Genomic DNA, 19,877 nt, shown 5'->3' on the forward strand with positions numbered 1-19,877 from the left:
CAGAGTTAAATGGAAAAAGGATGATTCGTGCTGAGAGATTGATTATACGAGATGAAGGCGGAAAGAGTTTTTTCGTCGGGAAAAAAGCCTAATACTCCGCTAGAGTAGATCTATGTGGAGAGAATCATAACAAGAACAAAGGACAAATGAATGAATGAATGAATGAATGCAAGAACACGAGAAAACACAACAGTACGATAAATACGAGGGTTCGCGTGAAAGGCGAGAGATAGACATAGCGGATCGGGATAACTTCTGCCTCTCTCTCTCTCTCTCTCTTTTTCTCTTTCTCTTTCTCCTTTTTTCTTTCCCTTTCGTTAAGAGAACCGTGCGAAGTGCGGAGCGAGCGGACGAAGCTGAAAGCCAGCGTTTCTCAAAGCGCAAGTAGGCTAAAGTGGAAATACGGGGGCAGCGCGGCGGTGGTGGATCGGGTGGTGAAGAAGGAGAGGCGAATGGAGGCGGCGGCGGGCGCAAAAGGGGTAGCGGTGGAAACCATGACGTCATCGTTGAGGGGTTGCCCGGGCAACGGGAAATGTTCGCCGCGTCGGGACGCCGACGCGCGTCGCCACCGCCGCCGTCGCCGTAAAAATCAATTTAGACCTTGGCTAGGTGACCGCTCTGCACTCGCACGGCGTTGCTGCGACGCGGCCGCTCCGCTCTCTCTGGCGAGGCGACGAGAGCCACGCTTCTCTGGAGGTGCCGGGCTAGCCGACTGCCACCACCGCACCACCGCCGCGAACCACCACGAGCTCTCGGGGCCGCGCGGGCCAAGCTCCGGCAGTCGCGAGCGGCCAACTCATCGAGCGGGTGCTCCAATCGTGGTGCTGGCGACGGTGCCGCGCGCGTAAAGGCCACATTACACGCGCTCGTACAACACATATACACGTACGTGTGACACACACACACACACACACACACACACACATACACACACACACACACGTACACGGCGCGGCAGTTACCGTATACGTACGAGGACGTCGGCGCGTACACCCGGTCACGCGTGCGTACGCACTGTTCGCGCGCGCGTCGCGTCGCATCGCGCAGCGGGAGGAGCAGCGGTGGAAAAGCTTGGACGAAAGAGCGATACTCGTGCAAGAAGGTAGTATCGGGTACACGGCGAGAGAGAAAGAGAGTGAGAGAGATAGAGTGAGAGGGAACGGGGGGGAGAGCATCGAGTTTGTGAGCGGAACGTAGTGCGCGCAAGCTTACGGAGAATAGTCCAGGCGGTCGCCTGAGGGGGAAGATCGACGTGCGAGCTCCCAGTGCCGGAGCTTGCGGAGACGCGCTACCTTCTCGGGAAGAACTCCGATCGTGGAAGTTTTTGACCGGCTGGCGTGCTTCCGGAACCTCCGGAATCGGTGGATCGGCACTTCGCAAGAAACGGGAGCGTGTACGAGTTTGATAGACCTGGATGCGACGCGGGAGAAGTACGCGCGGTGCTTACTTGCGTAAGCGGTCGCGTGCGTCGGTGAGTGAGCTTCGTACCTGCGCTCCGGCGATCGCCAGAAGAGCCACGAGGAGGAAAATGTCCGGGACCATACAAAGATAGACGCTGCGCGTAGCGCGGGGCGTGCGCGATTGAAAAAAGCTCGCGCGTATTCCAATCCGGAGTGTCCGATGAACGAGACTCGCTCGGCATTTGGTCTTCGAGCGAGCGACAAACGCCTCTTTTTGTTTTGACGCGAAGCACGGCGGAGCTTTCAGAAAGTACGCCGGGAAGCTGTGCGGACGCTCTTCTTTCGTTGACTGTTTGATGTTTACTCGTAAGCGTTTTCTCCTCTATTCTACAAGCGGCTTCGGCGAAGCTTTATCCATGCGAATTTCAACTTCACGGACGTGACCGAGTTTACGAGTGTGCGCTTGGATAACGAAGGCTTTATAGCAAGAAACGAAATTTTTCTTAGCTTCAGCCAATTGGCATTTACAAGTGAATGGCATCTTGAAAGAAGCTTGTATCTCGATACACGGTGTCTTAAATAATATTCTGCGAAAAGCTCTACCTACTACAAAGTGTATAAGAGAAATTTTACAGAAACCTCTAATCTTCTTGCAGAGACTACTTCTAGACTTATTTTCTCAAGTGTCGCGATTATCTTTAGCCTTTAAAGCATTTTTTCTTGTTATTATTAAAAGAGAACGTTTCATTGTTTGTTACATGAACTCGTGAGGTTTGAATGTGAATCCGGGCTCGATAAAAACATCGAGTCTTATCGACGCGTAATGTCGTCAACATCCGTCTCTCCGAGAAGTGCACTCGTATCTATGTAGGGACCCGACGGTGAGCTCGAAAGCTCGAGAATGTAGTGTCCTGGTGGGCGCTTGCTGGCGGAGACTCAAGCTCAGGCTCTCGCGGCGGCCAAGCCGAGCCAAAACAGGTGGAAGATCTCCGGCGCGATACTCTGAAGAGTACCACGAAAAGCTATCGCGTGACTATCGATGATGATGGGAGGCACGTTGCCAGAACGCGATTGGTTGGCCCGGCGCGCGTCTCCGCTCGGCTCGTGTTTTGCTGCGTGCCGGTCGTCACTTCGTTAAGCTCGATATTTCCTCAAGAGACCGAATTAGAGAAAGGGAGAATCTTGGAATGCCAGGCGTGAAATGACGATCTTCGGGATCGTGCCCGATCTTAGGCAATTAACGCTGATGTCATCGTCATTGTTGTCGTCGTCGTCGGCGTCGTCGTCATCGTCGTCGCCGCGACGTTGGAGAGGCAAACGTTGTTTGCCCAGTTAATTACGATTCTTTGATGCCACTCGCGATCTTATAACGACGAATGCGGCGAGGTGCGACGGGTCTCGGTGAGAGACTGTTTCGATATTTGCATTTTAAAGAGCGAGAGTGACGATAAAGAAAAATTGAATCCGTTTTCCCGCGAGGGAGAATTTTGTTGAAGAGATTAAGTATACGCAACCGACGAGTAGATAAATAGATTTGTATATAAAATAAACGAAATAAATAAATGGAAGTAGAAGAGTTGCTGATAGCAAGGAAGACATAGCAAGTAGATCTTGGACTTAAAACTAAGATCAGATTAGAAGAATCGTTAAAAGTCGAGAAGTTGAATTAAAAATAGAGATTAGCAATGTGATCATTTTTTGAGAGAAAGAAAGAGAGAGAGAGAGAGAGAGAGAGATCTAGACCAGTAGTCATACTGCTGATCGTGCGGCGGGCTTGAAGAAGCATGAATCAAACAAACGTCAGCTTGAGCTGACCTAAGAAGAATCGCGGCAAGAAGCAGCGTATTCCACGCCACAAATTGGAGAGAGGAAGTCTTTAAGTTCGAAAGCTTTATTGAATCTGTATGTAGAAGAAATCTTTGGAGAGTTGCCAGTCTCAAATAAAAAAATTGTTTTAAGTTCGTTGCAAGAAAGATATTTGAAGTAAGATATTTGAAGTCGAGATAGCGACGAACGTTCGAGCGGCGCGCAGTGCTGCTAAATTTCAGCTCGTAAATGTCAAATCGACGAAAGAACGTACTACACGGTCCAAGGATTTTATCCATCGTCGAGGCACGTATCCACCGTAAGTGATTGATGCAGGTCGGATCATCGATGTTGAACCTGTCGTGGATCTAGATCGTCACTTCGAAGAGAGAGGGTCTGCGTATAGAGAATCAATTTGACGTGACAAGAGTAGAGCGTGCCGCCAAGCACTTCGGGTACGGTGAACGCTGGCTCTCCCGTTACCCTGAAGGAAGATTCCACCTTCAAATATGGCCTCGGTGGCAGCGTGGCTGCCATTCGCCCGTGCGGCGGCGATCGGCTGGGTACCGATCGCCACACACCCACTGCCACCGCCGCCGATCCCGAAGGACCGGCGCAAGGCTGACGACGAGAAGCTGTTGATCAACGTGAGCGGCCGTCGCTTCGAGACGTGGCGCAACACCCTAGAGAAGTATCCGGACACGCTGCTCGGCTCGAACGAGCGCGAGTTCTTCTACGACGAGGAGAGCAAGGAGTATTTTTTTGACCGGGATCCGGACATCTTCCGGCACATCCTCAACTATTATAGAACCGGCAAGTTGCACTATCCGAAGCACGAGTGTCTGACGAGCTACGACGAGGAACTGGCGTTCTTCGGTATCTTGCCGGACGTGATCGGCGATTGTTGTTACGAGGACTATCGGGATCGTAAGCGCGAGAACGCCGAGCGGCTGATGGATGACAAGCTGAGCGAGAACGGTGATCAGACCCTTCTGCCACTGCTCGACATCCGGGAGAGTATGTGGCGAGCCTTCCAGAATCCGCACATCTCCACCGCCGCGTTGGTGTTTTATTACGTCACCGGATTCTTCATCGCTGTGAGCGTGCTGGCGAACGTGGTGGAGACCGTGCCGTGCGGCAATCGTCCGGGCCGCGCCGGCACTCTCTCGTGCGGCGAGCGTTACAAGATCGTGTTTTTCTGCCTTGACACCGCGTGCGTGATGATCTTCACGGCCGAATACCTGCTCAGGCTGTTCGCCGCGCCCGACCGGTGCAAGTTCGCGCGTTCCGTGATGTCTGTCATCGACGTGGTGGCGATACTGCCGTACTACATCGGGCTCGGGATCACCGACAACGATGACGTGTCGGGCGCGTTCGTGACGCTGCGCGTGTTCCGCGTGTTCCGTATCTTCAAGTTTTCACGACACTCGCAGGGACTACGTATTCTCGGTTACACTCTAAAGTCCTGCGCCTCCGAGCTTGGTTTCCTCGTGTTCTCGCTCGCGATGGCCATCATCATCTTCGCGACCGTTATGTTCTACGCGGAGAAGAACGTCGACGGCACCAACTTCACTTCGATACCTTCCGCCTTCTGGTACACCATCGTTACGATGACTACGCTGGGGTAAATATGATTTTTTAAATATATTTTTATAATGATGTGTATTGTGACGAATTTCTTACATGTCAGTTGTAAAAATCACGATACCTTGCTATATACGAAATCTTGCACGTCAATCTTCCTCACGTACAAGATAATTTTTAATTACTTATTTTTATTTGAATTAATGTATTATTTAATTTGAATTATGACACACAGACACATCAATGTCTGAACGATTATAAATATCTTGTTCTTTTCTTCCAAGGGCGAATCATACTATACTTTGCACGCCCCTATGCAAAAAGTGTTTTTCAACGTTCTTAATTTATTTGCTTTTTTTCTGCATGTCAATTTTTGTCGTTGATACTTAATATCCTTAATAGAATTTTGATCGACAGACCCATGTCATCTTCGAGTATGAAAAAACAGAACACAATTTTATTTTAGAAAACTGTTGCAAAGCGAGAGAATGATGTGCGTGTAAATATTTAGATGTCAAGTTTATGTAAAACTTCTTTGCATAAAAGAGTCTGTCGATAAATCGATTTTTGCAAATTTTGCATTTATAACTTGTGTTGCTCAACACGATGATGGAGTGTAGCGGTACATTTACAATGCGACGAGTTATGCACCGCCATATAGTACAAGTGAATTGCCTGTCGAAGTGCACGAGAATTCGAGTATTTGACACAATCTGGCGGCCAACTTTAGCGTCGTTATAACTTTTTAACGAGATCGTCACAGTCCCTCGCTCGTACGTAGCTGTTTTTGCGCAAAACTTTGACACTTAGTGTTTTGCACTTTGAATTATTTCGATAACGCGCGTTTTCTTGCGCACTTTATCATGTTTTCTAATTTTCTTAGATTATTACTGCTTTGGTGCGTGAATAATTTATGAACTCTAACATCACGCAAAATAAAAAATTTATAGTTATTACAAAGTTTGAACGTCTTTGTAGTTTTCACTTTATATGATTTTGTGTCTGTGAGAGTACACAACTCTTGAGCTAAAAACAATTTATAATTTGTATGTAATGAATATGCATATGTCATTATATTTGTGTTTAATTTTCAAAATCTTTTAATGTTAAATATTTACTTCATCTACATATTTCATCTACTTCATACTCAATCTCTTTTCATAATTCTAGAAAAAAAGCTCAACTTGAAATTCATCGAATATTTGTTATATATAATGCTTATATACGTCATTATACTATGCACAGCTTATAACGTACAGCTTATGGCTCGTAAGCCTACTAATTATCCAATCTAATCATCGGTTGAATGTAGTAAATTCTATCCGGTGGAAATATGATCCAAAAGCGCATTATTTCCGCGGAATTTACTGGTCCATAAAATCTTCTCTTCCCCCCCCCCCAACCCACGTATTTTCTTTTTCCCTTTCTCGGCTCAATATCGAAAACGAGCGCCGGGTATGAACGGAAAAGTCTCGGACGCATTTCTTTCGTAGCCGCAAACGCGCCCGAGCTCGATGCCTCGGAAGCGCCGGTTGTTCCTCTATTTTACGACACAGCCGCTATTTTTGCCCGGCCGAATCTATGCCAATGGTATTTTTGTTGCGTTTTCGTTCGGACAGCTGACAATCACGCGTGTAACCCGAGTCACCGAGAACCGCCTGATAGTTGCACCTACTTGTTACCATTCGTACGTTTTGGATCAAGTTTTGTCTGGATCGCGCCTCGCCGACTGCGTTTTTTTCTACATAATATTAGCGCTGAGTACCAGATGACTCTACGTTCAGACTACATTCGAAAGTATTCTTCGAAAAATGGATTTAATTAGTTTGTATTTACCATCAAGTATGGGTATTGAGGGAGAAAATAGAGACAGTGATGCGATTTTTTAAAGTTTTGAAAAAACTTGATTTGAGAGTTTTAAGAACAAAGAAAGGCATTCTTTATGGATTATCACATGGAAATATAAATATTTTGTTTCCAATTTTTTTTTTCAAAAAATGTAATTGCTAGAAAAAATTTATAACTATCATATTAGGATTAATTTAACTTATTAAAAATAATATTAAATATTAAAGGACAAATATGTAAATTATTTGTTTTAACGTAACTAATATTTATATTTAATTTGATTTATGAAATCTATTTGACGTTAATTGAAAAATATTGTTTGTTATTTTATATTTTGATATTTAATTTGTCAGAACATTTTTATTCTGGGTTTTAGGTACTATATCTTTTAGATGTACCTATCTCTACATTACAAGAACCACCATTGTCCTTCGGTATCCAAATAGAGAGACGTGGCACAGTAGTTATACGGAACTTTGTATGTAAATTACATTCCTCAAATAATTTTATGCAAAACTATATCTTGTCTGACATTATCGCTCAGACAAAGTGTGAGTACGTAGCTTCGTAGATCGAGGTTTCCTTAGAGTGCCGGACGAGGCTCATAAAATAGCGCTAAAGATAATCTCCGGCATAGATCCGGATTTAATGGATAATGTAATGTATATTCGTGTTGGACCGCGAGCAGGAAAAATCTGATTTGTCAGTAGAGCCAACGGCGTGTCGCGCTACTTTTTTCCTGTCTCACCGCCTGCCTTAGCATTTGCGTGTCTGCAGGACTAGGACAGGTCACTTCCTTCAAACTTTAACGAGAAGGATCAACAGGTGCCTCGAGGGTTCGTCTAGTCGCACAGCTAGCGTGATCCTTTTTTAATCTACACCGGCCGAATAGTTGCTGCCGATACGAATTAGCTTCGGCCCAGGCTTATACGCGGGTAAAAAAAAGGGGTGAAAATTGCGGTATTAAAAACCACGCGAAAAATTCCGAAATCAAATCGGTGCGCGGGATTAGTTTCGCGAAACTTTTCGCTTATCATAGGGATTACGTAGCTGTATCGGCGACAGCGTAATTTGACCGTACTTTTAATCCTCCATCGTGCAAATTTATTTTCGTTAGAAACGGATATTAATTTTCGCGCACGTAAAGCACGAATCTCGGAAAATAACGAAGTTAAAAAGCTTTTTGCCGTTGGAACTATCGAATTAATTTTGTAGCAACGCTTTATAAAAGCTGTTATACCCTACTCTCGCAGGGTATAAGAAATATTTGCGTTTACAGTTTACATTGACTTAAAAATTTTGTTTAAATCGAACTTTTTGCCGCATTAAAAATTATTGCATAATTCTATAACGCGTAAGTTAAAAATTTTTGTGTTTTTTATTCAATCCTTAATACACTGGAAGTTAATACACTGGAAGTAAAATGATCCTCAGGATCATTTTGTCCATATCTCAGGGATATACATTTGTACACTCCTGGTACCAAATAATCTTTTTACAGAATTTTGGTAAAAAAAAAAACAGAAACCTATATATACCTAGCAGCATTAATGCAGAACATTTTTTTGGGGAAAAAAACAATTAGTTTTTAAAGTTTCTTATATTATGTTTATGTAGCTTAATTGATAAATAATTGAAATATCTGGTTTCACAAAGGAGTATAAATCTTTAGTAGATCTTATAAAATCCAAATCCATTTTATGAGATTCATAGCCGATTTATAATACATGTTTATCCCGAGTCGAAATTTTGACCTTTCATTAAACCTTTAATTCTAAAATTTAGTAGGAGCTAAGATGTGAAGATAGGCTCAATTATAATGATATAATTTGCTCCTACTTTGACCCTAACGCTGTCTCAAATTTCCCTTTTTACTGTTTTTAGCGTTAAAATAGGTTGATTTATGTAGGAACTAAGCTAGCAAAATAGGTTTTATTATAAACCTCTATTGACCCTTCATCTGCTATCTAGAATATACGTCCCCCCCAGGGATGAGTGTAACACATTATTTTTAACGCCAAATTTATATAGAAATTCTGAAAAATTATATGAAAAGTTTCATGTAATGAAACTTTTTCTAAACCGTATATGTCTAACATCACTTCGCGCACTATAATTTTCCAATCTTTGTTTAACTGTGCCTTCATTTCTAAAAATGTTTTTTGCCTTTTTGTTATATAAAATCCTGAATTGGGTGATATTTCTTCCTAAAAATGGAAAAGTTACAAAGTAACACTGTATTAATATTTATATGAATAGATATGTATTATTTATTACATTTCATATTCTTACTTTGTCTGCAGCCGCTTCAAAAGAATGATTTGGTAACTGCAAAAATGAAATAAAATAATTTTTTAATTTGTTATTATTATTTTTTTATTATTTGTTGTTATTGTCATATTTATTATATTATATTTATTATCAAGAGACACGGTATAGTGTCTTGCGCCAAGTACTTTCTCTGTAAATCCTGCAAAGTTTTATCGAAATTATGGTCACTAACTGTTGCTAAAATGTTAATTACATGAATTTTTATGAACAGTAAGTGTGGAACCTGAAACGTAACAAATATCTGACTTGCAACGTTTACATAAATCTTTATTTACGCATGGTAGGATTATGAAATCTTTCTTCAGTTCTTTATTAAAATGGTTATTTGCATCAAATACGTTGTGTTCTTTTAAGTGATGTCTTAATCGGTTTATATAGTATGACATTTACGAGGAAACGTCATCACACATTTAGGACATTTTATATTATTTTCATCTATTGAAATAAAGTATTTCTGCCGTAAAATAGTCGGCGTTTCATAAAATATAGACTCGTGCGTATCCATAAGAATTTGGTTTGCTTCCACAAACCTACAAAAAATTGAAATATTTTGCGATGTTGAGTTAATATACAAATAGTTAATTAATCAATCAAGAAATAAATTTTATGGATCGTGACGTAACTATCTTTATTGCTTATGTCCGCAGGGTTTGCAAGGCGTTTTTATAAAAAACGTTTATGCAACACGTGCATGGAAAGTGCCCCATTACGCACGCTACGCGTGCGTGATAGACCACTTTCCAGGCACTTGCAACATAAAATAGGGAGTGTAAGCCGTGTGTAAAGATGAAAATTCCCGGGTGCGGTTACCGCACTCGCCTTCGGCTCGTGCGTAAACTCCGCACCCGGGAATTTTCATCTTACCTCACTTGTTACACAAATAACTATACCCAAACCTTTACACTACTACCCTTTCTCCTCTCACTCTAACCCTTTGGACCAACGGCTTAACGTCTCTTTCCGAAAGACGGAGCCCAGTTTGCTCCGCACAAGAGCCTATCTTGTACGGAGGGGCGCAGCTTTGGAAAAACATTTCGTTTACATGGTTTTAGTGGACTCGAACCTGGTTCCTCAGATTACGAGTCGCTCTACTACTAGACCACACTGCCGCCCTAATACACATGATTACTATATAAATTCTATGGTTATTACACAAATTAATATAAAGTGTGTACATGTATAGTATATAAAAAGTAAAAAGCTTTCCCATCAATTATTACCATAACGACGTTCCCTGCTAAGGATCGTGACATAAATAACCCTTATTTGTGTGTGTGTGACTCGGGTATATAACATTTTTTAAATTATTTCTGTATTGAAATATATATAAAAAAGCGATATATTCTGAGCTATCAATCCTGCTGTAGCCTGATCCATAGTCTCGCTACAATTAACTTCGTTATTTCGTTAATTTTAATTAATTTCGATTCGCGAAATCTGGCGTCCTGAACATCTAATCAGCGCGTGTGAGACGCGCGGTATCGTTCTCGCGACGATTTGTACATTAACATGAGAATCACGAGGCTAAACACGACGGTATTATAATTCACGATAAATCAAAAACAACTTGCAGGGTGGTTATATCACGCGGGTTAAAATTCACTCGTGCGTCAGGAAATATTTAGCGGCGTATGTAAATCTAATATTCGTAGGCCTATGCTATTATAATTTCACATCAAGAATTTCCGCTTTGTTATGTATTTGTTCTGAAAAATAAATGTTTATTACCAATATTCTCTTTCGTATAAATATCATCTCTTTTATATTGTGTATCAAAGCAGAGCAAGTAGAATATCAATTCTCGTAGTCATAGATCAGAATCATTATATCTCATTCTCTATCGATCGGCATTTGATTTGTATGCAATTTTAGAAAGAACAAATACGAAAAGGCTTAAAAATCTCTACTTTATGAAAACAAGAATTAAGATGTTTGCTGATACAATTACATTACACATTTCGAAATCACTTGGGATAGTAGATCTAAACTGGTTATACAAGGGTACAGTATTGCTTGTAATATCTACCTTTTTTTTTTGACCGGGGCTAGAAGTCACACTTCTCTGGTTAGTTGTCACAAAGCTTATATATTTTACTTAATAGATAGAGTGGTATATTCTTCTCTAGTGTAGGTTGCCTCTATCGGGTTAGTTGGGTGTACGAAACAGCTCGTTGAAAAAACGTCGCATGTGATATTTACGAGCACTTTTTACGGCACACACTCAATCCAATAACAGTCCTCAGACTCTGTAGATTTACAAATGATGTATTTTATTGGTCGCGACACGTAGATATCGTTTTCCAAATAAAATATGTACTTCTTACACAGTACACATTGCGATCGCGCCAATATTATTACTTATCTCTCCGTTCGAATGGACCTTACAAGAATATGTTACGGCATCCCGTTGTTTAATATATTTTCAGTTTAAACCCAAACAATACTGCAGTAAAGAGTAATAATATTATAGATACGCGCGTAATGCTTTTGGCAACACATCCTTTTCTTTAGAAAACAATTTTGAGGAAAGAATAGGGTAAAGTGCATATTTCGGATTAGAAAATTCGGATCAGTAAATTTGAAATGCCTCTCTAGCTGACTGTACCTATCATACGTGGATTTTTTTCATTAATTGTTTAACAATAAAAAGGTTTGAAGAGAAAAAATTTATCATCTATTCAGTATTGAAAAAATTAATTAGCACACTACGAAATATTATTGAAGCAATAATTGAATTGTAGAAAGATTCGAGATATGATAACGTTTATGTGAGATTTAGATGAATTTTATAAAACGGAAGCAATAATTGAATTGTAGAAAGATTCGAGATATGATAACGTTTATATGAGATTTAGATGAATTTTATAAAACGGAAACACAACGAAATATTATGAATATTTTAAATATTTAAATTAACAATTCGGTATAGTTAAACGGCCTGACTGGCAAGTTTTATTAAGTATATCACAACGACGTTTTGACCACTAATTTGGGTCCTTTTCAAGTTATTTTAACTATGCTGGAATGAAAGAATGAAAGAATGTATAAGAAATTTAAAAATTAAAAATTAAACAATATTACGCGTTGAACGGATTTACGATAATATCGGTAAATAGGACTTACATGGATCATTGTGCGTCAATTATATAAAATTCGTGGCGGGTCAGAAAAATACGACGGTCTCATGTGAAGGCCGAAAAACTAATGATACATTATCGCAAAATACAGTAAACATAGAAGGAGAACTTAAAGTGATACATTATCGCAAAATACAGTAAACATAGAAGGAGAACTTAAAGTGAAGAAATTATTCGATCATAGACCAACGGCAGGTTTTCAGTGTCTTTTTGTGAGTTGATTGCCCCTTTATGTTTTTTAATGAATAGCATTTCAGAAATTTCACGTTTTTTTAAATTTTGTTCTTTGTGTAAGATTGTAACATCCTGCCATTTGAAATTATGGTCGCAATCTGTTCTATGCTTACTGACGACCGAATGTTGGTTGGGGGGTTTTTTGATATCTGCGCGATGCTCTTTTATACGCGTTTCTAAATGTCGCTTCGTTTGTCCGATATAACATGCATTGCAATCAGAACAGTCGAGTTTATAAACGACATCAGTGCATCTCTTGATCTCCAATCTATCCTTCCCTTTCCTGATTAGTGTATTCATTTTCTTAGGGACCGTATACCAGGTGTTCAAATCGTAATTTTTGAAAGTACGGCGTAATCCCTCACTAAAAGTTTTTACGTAGGGGATGGGAACATAATTTTTCAGATCAAGAGTAAATGCACTGTCTTTGTTGCTAACGCTATCCTCATTATTCGATCGTTTGTTAATTTCTGAAATTCTTCTTTGAATGTGTTTGTTCACCAGCAGGTCAGGAAAACAGTTATTAGACAATATGGTTTTTACTAACTTGATGTTCTCATCGTGAAACTGTTCATCCGACAATAGTATGGCCTGGTCAACCAAATTAATGACCGTGTTAATCTTGTATTTCAAAGGATGACTGAAGAAAAAATTAATATACCTGCCAGAGAACGTTGGTTTTCGATACCAGTTGGTGAACAAACAGTTGCCGTGTCTAAAAACAGACGTGTTTAAAAAATTCAGGGTGTTGTTATTCTCGAGTTCATACGTGAATTTGAGACGCGGATGATAGTTGTTAAACGTACGGACAACCTCATTAAGTTTCGATTGCGGAATGCACATAAAAATGTCATCGACATAACGAAGAAAAATCTCGATATGAAAATCAAAGGATTGAAGGCAGCAAGTCTCCAAATCGTCCATAACGATATCGGCTAAAATAGGCGAAAGGGGGGGACCCATTGGACTACCGAAGATCTGTTCGTAGAACTCACCGTTAAAAGAAAAACTAGTGGAGTTAAGAATCATTCTGATAGCGTGTAGAAATTGGTCCAGATTCATACGGGTCTCTCCCAATATCGCATCCCATCTTTTTTCGATTCCAGTCAGAACAAGTTCTATGGGTATGTTCGTGAACAACGCCACGACACCGAGAGAGACCAGGACGTGGTCAGGGGGGATGCTGTGTTGCTTCATACTCTCCACGAACGACCAACTATCTTTAACATGGGAAGACGGCTTCATAACTGCTTTATTCAGAATGTTATGCAGATATAAGGCAATATTATAAAGGGGGCTTCTAACGGCAGATACAATTATGCGTAACGGATAGCCCTCCTTGTGGATCTTCGGAAGTCCATAGCAACGGGGGAGGTTACCGTTAGTGCAGTTCAGAAAATTGTAAGCCCTCGCGTCAATAATACCGTTGTTCTTCCATGATTTCACTAAACAGTTTAATTGCGAGGTGATTTTATTTAACGGGTTTCTGTTTAATTTTCTGTATGTAGACCGATCGTTAAGCAAGGCCTTCACTTGCATAATATAGTCTTGTCTATCCATGATGACGGTGGTCTGACCTTTGTCAGCATTCGTAACCAGAATGTCAGGGTTGTTGGTGAGATATTTTTTGCATAATGAAAACTGCGATAAGATGTATCTATCTACAGAATTAGATCTCTTGTTTGTTTTTATGAAATCATGGAGAGAATTTGAAACAAGACAGCGCACTTCGTTAACTTTGTCATCATCGATCATGTGCTTATTTTGTTCAAAGTTTTTGAGAACATCTAAGACAATTTTTGATCGGTCATTCCTATTGTATTGATTGACAGGTAGTCCGAACCTGCTACCAAGACTTAGCATCTTTAAAATATTTTCGGGGATCTGTCTGTTACTAATGTTAACGATCCATTTATTCGTGTCAATATTATGGAAAGTCTCAACTTGTTTGTTATGTTTAATTTTTAAGTTATTGAATTTTTTTTTTTTTCATTAATTTGCATCTGGTCAAGTTGTCGAAGTAAGATATCTTGTTTCTGTTATATAAGAAAAAAATCTTTTACTGTACATGCCGGTAGAGAAACGTATAACGCGTCTTCAATCCTTTGCCCCTCAGATCGTAAATAAGCAATCGTGTAGTTAATGTCCTTAATCTTTAGGTTCAAAAACAAACATTGGCAGGATGTTACAATCTTACACAAAGAACAAAATTTAAAAAAACGTGAAATTTCTGAAATGCTATTCATTAAAAAACATAAAGGGGCAATCAACTCACAGAAAGACACTGAAAACCTGCCATTGGTCTATGATCGAATAATTTCTTCACTTTAAGTTCTCCTTCTATGTTTACTGTATTTTGCGATAATGTATCACTTTAAGTTCTCCTTCTATGTTTACTGTATTTTGCGATAATGTATCATTAGTTTTTCGGCCTTCACATGAGACCGTCGTATTTTTCTGACCCGCCACGAATTTTATATAATTGACGCACAATGATCCATGTAAGTCCTATTTACCGATATTATCGTAAATCCGTTCAACGCGTAATATTGTTTAATTTTTAATTTTTAAATTTCTTATACATTCTTTCATTCTTTCATTCCAGCATTGTTAAAATAACTTGAAAAGGACCCAAATTAGTGGTCGAAACGTCGTTGTGATATACTTAATAAAACTTGCCAGTCAGGCCGTTTAACTATACCGAATTATTATTTCATCACTGGCGAATAATTTTTATTGAATATTTAAATTAACATTAACTTTCTGGGGTATTAAATTGTGTATTAAATTTGGGGTATTAAAACTTATTGTAATACAAAGTTTATCTAAATCTATTTACAATTTTCTTTATTTTACTTTTATGCAAATACTTTCAAATTTGTGCGTGATCAGAATTGAAGTAATTACTAAAAGTCGTTTTTGAGTGCATAACATGCATGCGTATATCTCAGTGGCTTTCAAGAGGTAAATATATCGCGTGAAGAGAGTAACGGTCGTCGTAAACGAGACTTAACAACATTTGAAGAGAAAAAAAAAGCGTGAGTCTTTAAAGGGTTTGTTCGAGATTCTGAGAGCGGTGCGTTCTAGGCAACGTTATTCAGTTTGCTGTAAGTGGGACAGTCTTCCAGATCTCGACATGTCGTATCACAGTACCTTATTCAATCTGCTCGGTGCACTCTATCAGCCAATCTCCCGCCAATGGAATCCATCGAGCGTGAATTCACATCGCGACTTGAGTGAGAATTGCGTTCGATATGACGACGACGACGTGCGTTTTGCAATTACGCTGTAGTCATACGATGCTACATAAAAAATTTAAATCCGTATAGCAAAGATGTGCTTATTGACAAATATGAAGTCATATTTTCTTTGTGAAAACCAAAGGTTGGGTCAATAAACTGTTTCAAACGTTAAAAATTGTTGACATCATTAATTTTTATACTCTCTATCTAGTATGTATGAAACATCCAACATAGAATAATTACTCATTAGGTTCTTTTTTTAAATCTTTTTTTTTAAGTCCAATGGTTTGTCTTAGTTATTTTGTTCCATATAAAACGGTTTGTTGATTTTGTGCTGGCTAATTTTGTACTTACTGATTTTGATTTTCATATGACTAAAGGTGTTGCTTTAAAAAGTCATATCCTCTTAAATTCGGGAATATAAAATTGCAGTGTTTGCATTTTGCTTGAAATCCGACTAATCGGCAGCAAAGATGTGCTTATTGACAAATATGGAAAAATAACTTCATCTGCCAGTGATTAAAACATAAATATTATTTCATTGCCATCACTAACTGGCATAAAGTAGAAAGTATGCACTACATTTCGGCTCAAGGTTCGAGCCTTTCTTATTGACAAATATAAAGTCAAATTTTCTTTGCGAGAGCCAAGGGTTGAATCAATGAACTGTTCAATTTCAAACATTAAAAATTGTTGACAAAATTAATTTTTACACTCTGGAGTTTGTATAAAATATCCAACATAAAATAATGTTCTTTTGTTCAATTTTGTTTTCTTAAGTCCAAGTTGGTGCTTCATTCTCGGATGCTATGTTGTAACCGTTTTACGTTATAAGTTTACAAATCCGCAGAGAAATCGAATTAACGGACTATCACTATGAGTAAGTGTACATGGTTTAAATTATTTTGTTCCACATGAAATGGTTCTATTCCAGAGTTACTCCAGAGGGCAAATGATAGTATCTGCATTAAAATATGGAAAATATTATTTTCTGTCTATATTATATTATATTCCCTTGAATATAATTAAATGATTCAATAAAAATTTTAATGTGTACTTACTGATTATGATTTTCATGAAGGTTTTAACTTTTAACAAGTTGTAATTCTTTATATATATCCTTTTAAAGTTGAGAATATGAGATTGCAGTGTTTGCATTTTACTCGACATCTGATTAATACAATATCTTCATGTTTAGTAACAGTACGCAGTGTTCCCATCAAACAAAAAAGGTTATAGAATTTGATGGAATTAGCTATGATGTGTGTTACATAAATACATTTTTTTTTACCAATCTTATAAAAGTTTAATATTCTTCTCCAGAATAATTTTCTTTTATAACAAAGATTAGCTTTTATCGTCCATTTGCTCATTGTTATATTTAACTTATTATAAAAGACATTCAGTTCAAAACAAATGTAAAATAATATACTACAAAAAAATGCTACAAAGTATTTTTAACATTTTTCAATGTGTACATTGAATGCAATAACTTCAAACTACCAGTGACTTCTTGTGGATCTAATATCTCCGAGTTTGAAAATTAGATGCCTCCTTCGGGCCGATTTCCGAGGCGACGCCTACTATTACTATAATCCTTCGCACTGCTGCTCGAAGCCTGACGGCCGAGGCGCCGATTGTACGTGTGACATATCGTGAGACACAGGAATCGTACCTTCCGCCAAATCGTTATTGAAACGTTTTCCTTGGTATATAATTTTTATTTTTTTAAAAAATTGATAAACTAATAATTTAAATACAGTAATAATAATAATAATAATAATAATAATAATAATAAACATTGTAAAGTTTGTGAAAACATAACTATCGTAAAATTTGGTTAAAAACCGTATCCCAAGATTAAATAAAATAATTTTAGACTGTCTGCATTAATAATTTTTTTTTGAATACTTTTCAACAGGTGGGTGTATGACTATTACGATCTTAAACTGTCGTTTAAATAAGTAATACAGCTGATATAGGTATACTAGACATGTATTGTGGCCCAAATCATTATTTGAGCTCCAACTATTATGTATTTACATAATACTATTTACAGGATCAAGTCCTGAGGTTTATGTTGTTTAAGGCGTCTTATATCTGCTTTAATATCAATCAGTTTAGTGGTTTTCACATTTACATATTGTTGTAGCCGCTTTTTATAAGTCGTTTTATTTTTGACCCAACTGGCCAATTGAAACAAGATTGCACGATGTTTCGACCGAATTCCGGTCCTTATCAAGTGCTTTAATTCAAGTTACACCGATCCGCATAACAAACTTAATTGCATCGTTGACGTGGTGTCCTGACAACGTCAAGACAAACGCAAAACTAAACAAAAGAGAAAATAATACATTTAAGAAAACTATACAAAATCATTACAATATCGCGCTAGTCAAAAACAATAAAATCAATTAACACTAAAAATTAGTTAAAAGCTTACAATTCTTATGCGCTCCAAAACAAACGGTGAAATCAAAACGTCACTAGCCATATCGAGGCACAACGTCCGAATAGTAAGACAGTCAAAGTCGAAATGAAGTATAGTCAAACGTAATCCGCGGATAGCAAACGGCGCTCTGGTGGAAAAACGAGCAGAACCGAATATACAGGGCCGACTAAGTAATACCAATGACACGGTTATAAATAGATGGCAGGCTCTCAGTATCGTTTTGTAAATTGATTGTGCAATCATGTTTTTTAATGAAAAACATTTCCGATATTTCTCTTTTTTTGAAATGTTTTTCTTTGTATAAAATTTTCGGATGCTGCCACTTGAAATCTGCTGCCGCTTTTTATGTTGTTTTGCAAAATTCTTGATAATTTCAGTAACGAACTGGAGGTTTAAATCCATGTGTAGGTCATCATTCCGTTGGTACCATCTTGCGTTGGTGCAGATTACACGAATGATATTGTTTTGACAGCGCTGGATTATCAGACGATTTGAGTCTTTTGTACATCCCGACAGTTGAACTCCGTACGTCCAAATCGGTCTGATGATTGTTTGATATAGCAATCTTTTGTTATATAAGTTTAGTTGTGATTTGCGTCTGATTAACCAGTACATTTGACGTGTCTTTAGTCGTATTTGCTCAGCTTTTTTACGTATATGGTGCTTCCATGTGAGCCGTGCGTCGAGGTGTATCCCTAGGTATTTAGCAGGCATTGATAATAATAAAATGTAATATTTTTTGGACATTCCTGTATATTCATTTTTAGATCAAATTACTAGTTATAAAAATATTATTGCCAAATTTTATTTATCAAAACAAATATTACGGCTAACTAATAATACTCAATTCTTATCATTGTATTCCACTTTTATCAGTCCAATGAAATGCAATATCATTCTAACAGCGTGTACTTACAACGGTTTTTTTGCGAGCGAGAGAATTAAAGAGTGGCAGCTGGCAAGGGGACTAGTATTGTGTCGGTGAAAAAGATTGGTAGAAAAATAACCTGTTAATTCCACCGTTATTTGCCCGTATAGGTGTAATTTTACCCGAGGAGATACACCCACTGACCTGTTCAGTGTGAAGAGGCGTATTTGCTTTTCCTCAACGCGATTGTATATTTTCAGCAAAAAATGCAAATATTTTAATATTGTTTTGTGTAAAATTTCTAATTCCTTACATTATTAATATTTCTCTATTTCTTCATGTGTTTTACATTTATAAAATAATTATTATTGTTTTTTACATAACAATTAGTATCTAAATAACAAAAAATTTAGGCTTTATGTTATAATATATAAAAATATAACAGTATTAAGTGTCAAACATTAAAACGTTTGTAATAGATTCCATACAAAATAGATATAAATATTAACATTATATTAACGCGTATGTACTTTTGACACAATATACATTTGTTATGTATGTCGCAATACTGTCGCAGTAATTATTGTCTCTTCTAATCTATTTTACAGGCGCTAAAATTCACGATAACAATTCCGAACTTTACTTAAACGTTACATTCGAATGATTAAACGAGCTTAAAATTTAATCAAAGCGTATGAATCTGATTTCTTCGAGTTTTGAAAAACTAAACTGTACACGAGGCGAAGAACTTTGATAATCGCGCCGTCTGCATAATTTGGCAACAATTCGGCAAGTGTAGCCAATTAGCCAGGTAATATACTGTATATAGAATTATTTAACGCGTAGTTTAAAACGATAGATGAAGGAGAAATTGGTCGTAGACTTATCAGTACTATCGGTGCTTTATCATTTTTACTGCATTTTCAACATAAAAGCGCGAACGCATCGATAATTGCTGTCGTGAAATACGTTCAC

At 38.3% G+C, this 19,877-nt stretch overlaps 1 protein-coding gene across 9 annotated transcripts in view; it reads left to right on the forward strand.

Moving 5' to 3' along the window:
- Positions 1-766: 766 nt before the first annotated feature.
- LOC112453171 (potassium voltage-gated channel protein Shal) overlaps positions 767-19,877 on the forward strand; it is a 193,360-nt gene continuing 174,249 nt past the window's right edge. For all 9 annotated transcript variants that reach the window (XM_025013773.1, XM_025013771.1, XM_025013770.1 and 6 more), the window contains exon 1: positions 767-4,830. In XM_025013773.1, coding sequence (XP_024869541.1) covers positions 3,716-4,830 — 1,115 coding nt within the window. In that variant the 5' untranslated portion in view covers positions 767-3,715. The remainder of the gene's footprint in view (positions 4,831-19,877) is intronic.

The sequence above is a fragment of the Temnothorax curvispinosus genome, unplaced genomic scaffold, assembly GCF_003070985.1.
Source record: "Temnothorax curvispinosus isolate PA1 unplaced genomic scaffold, ASM307098v1 QBEX01004104.1, whole genome shotgun sequence".
Classification (NCBI taxonomy): Eukaryota; Metazoa; Arthropoda; class Insecta; order Hymenoptera; family Formicidae; genus Temnothorax; species Temnothorax curvispinosus.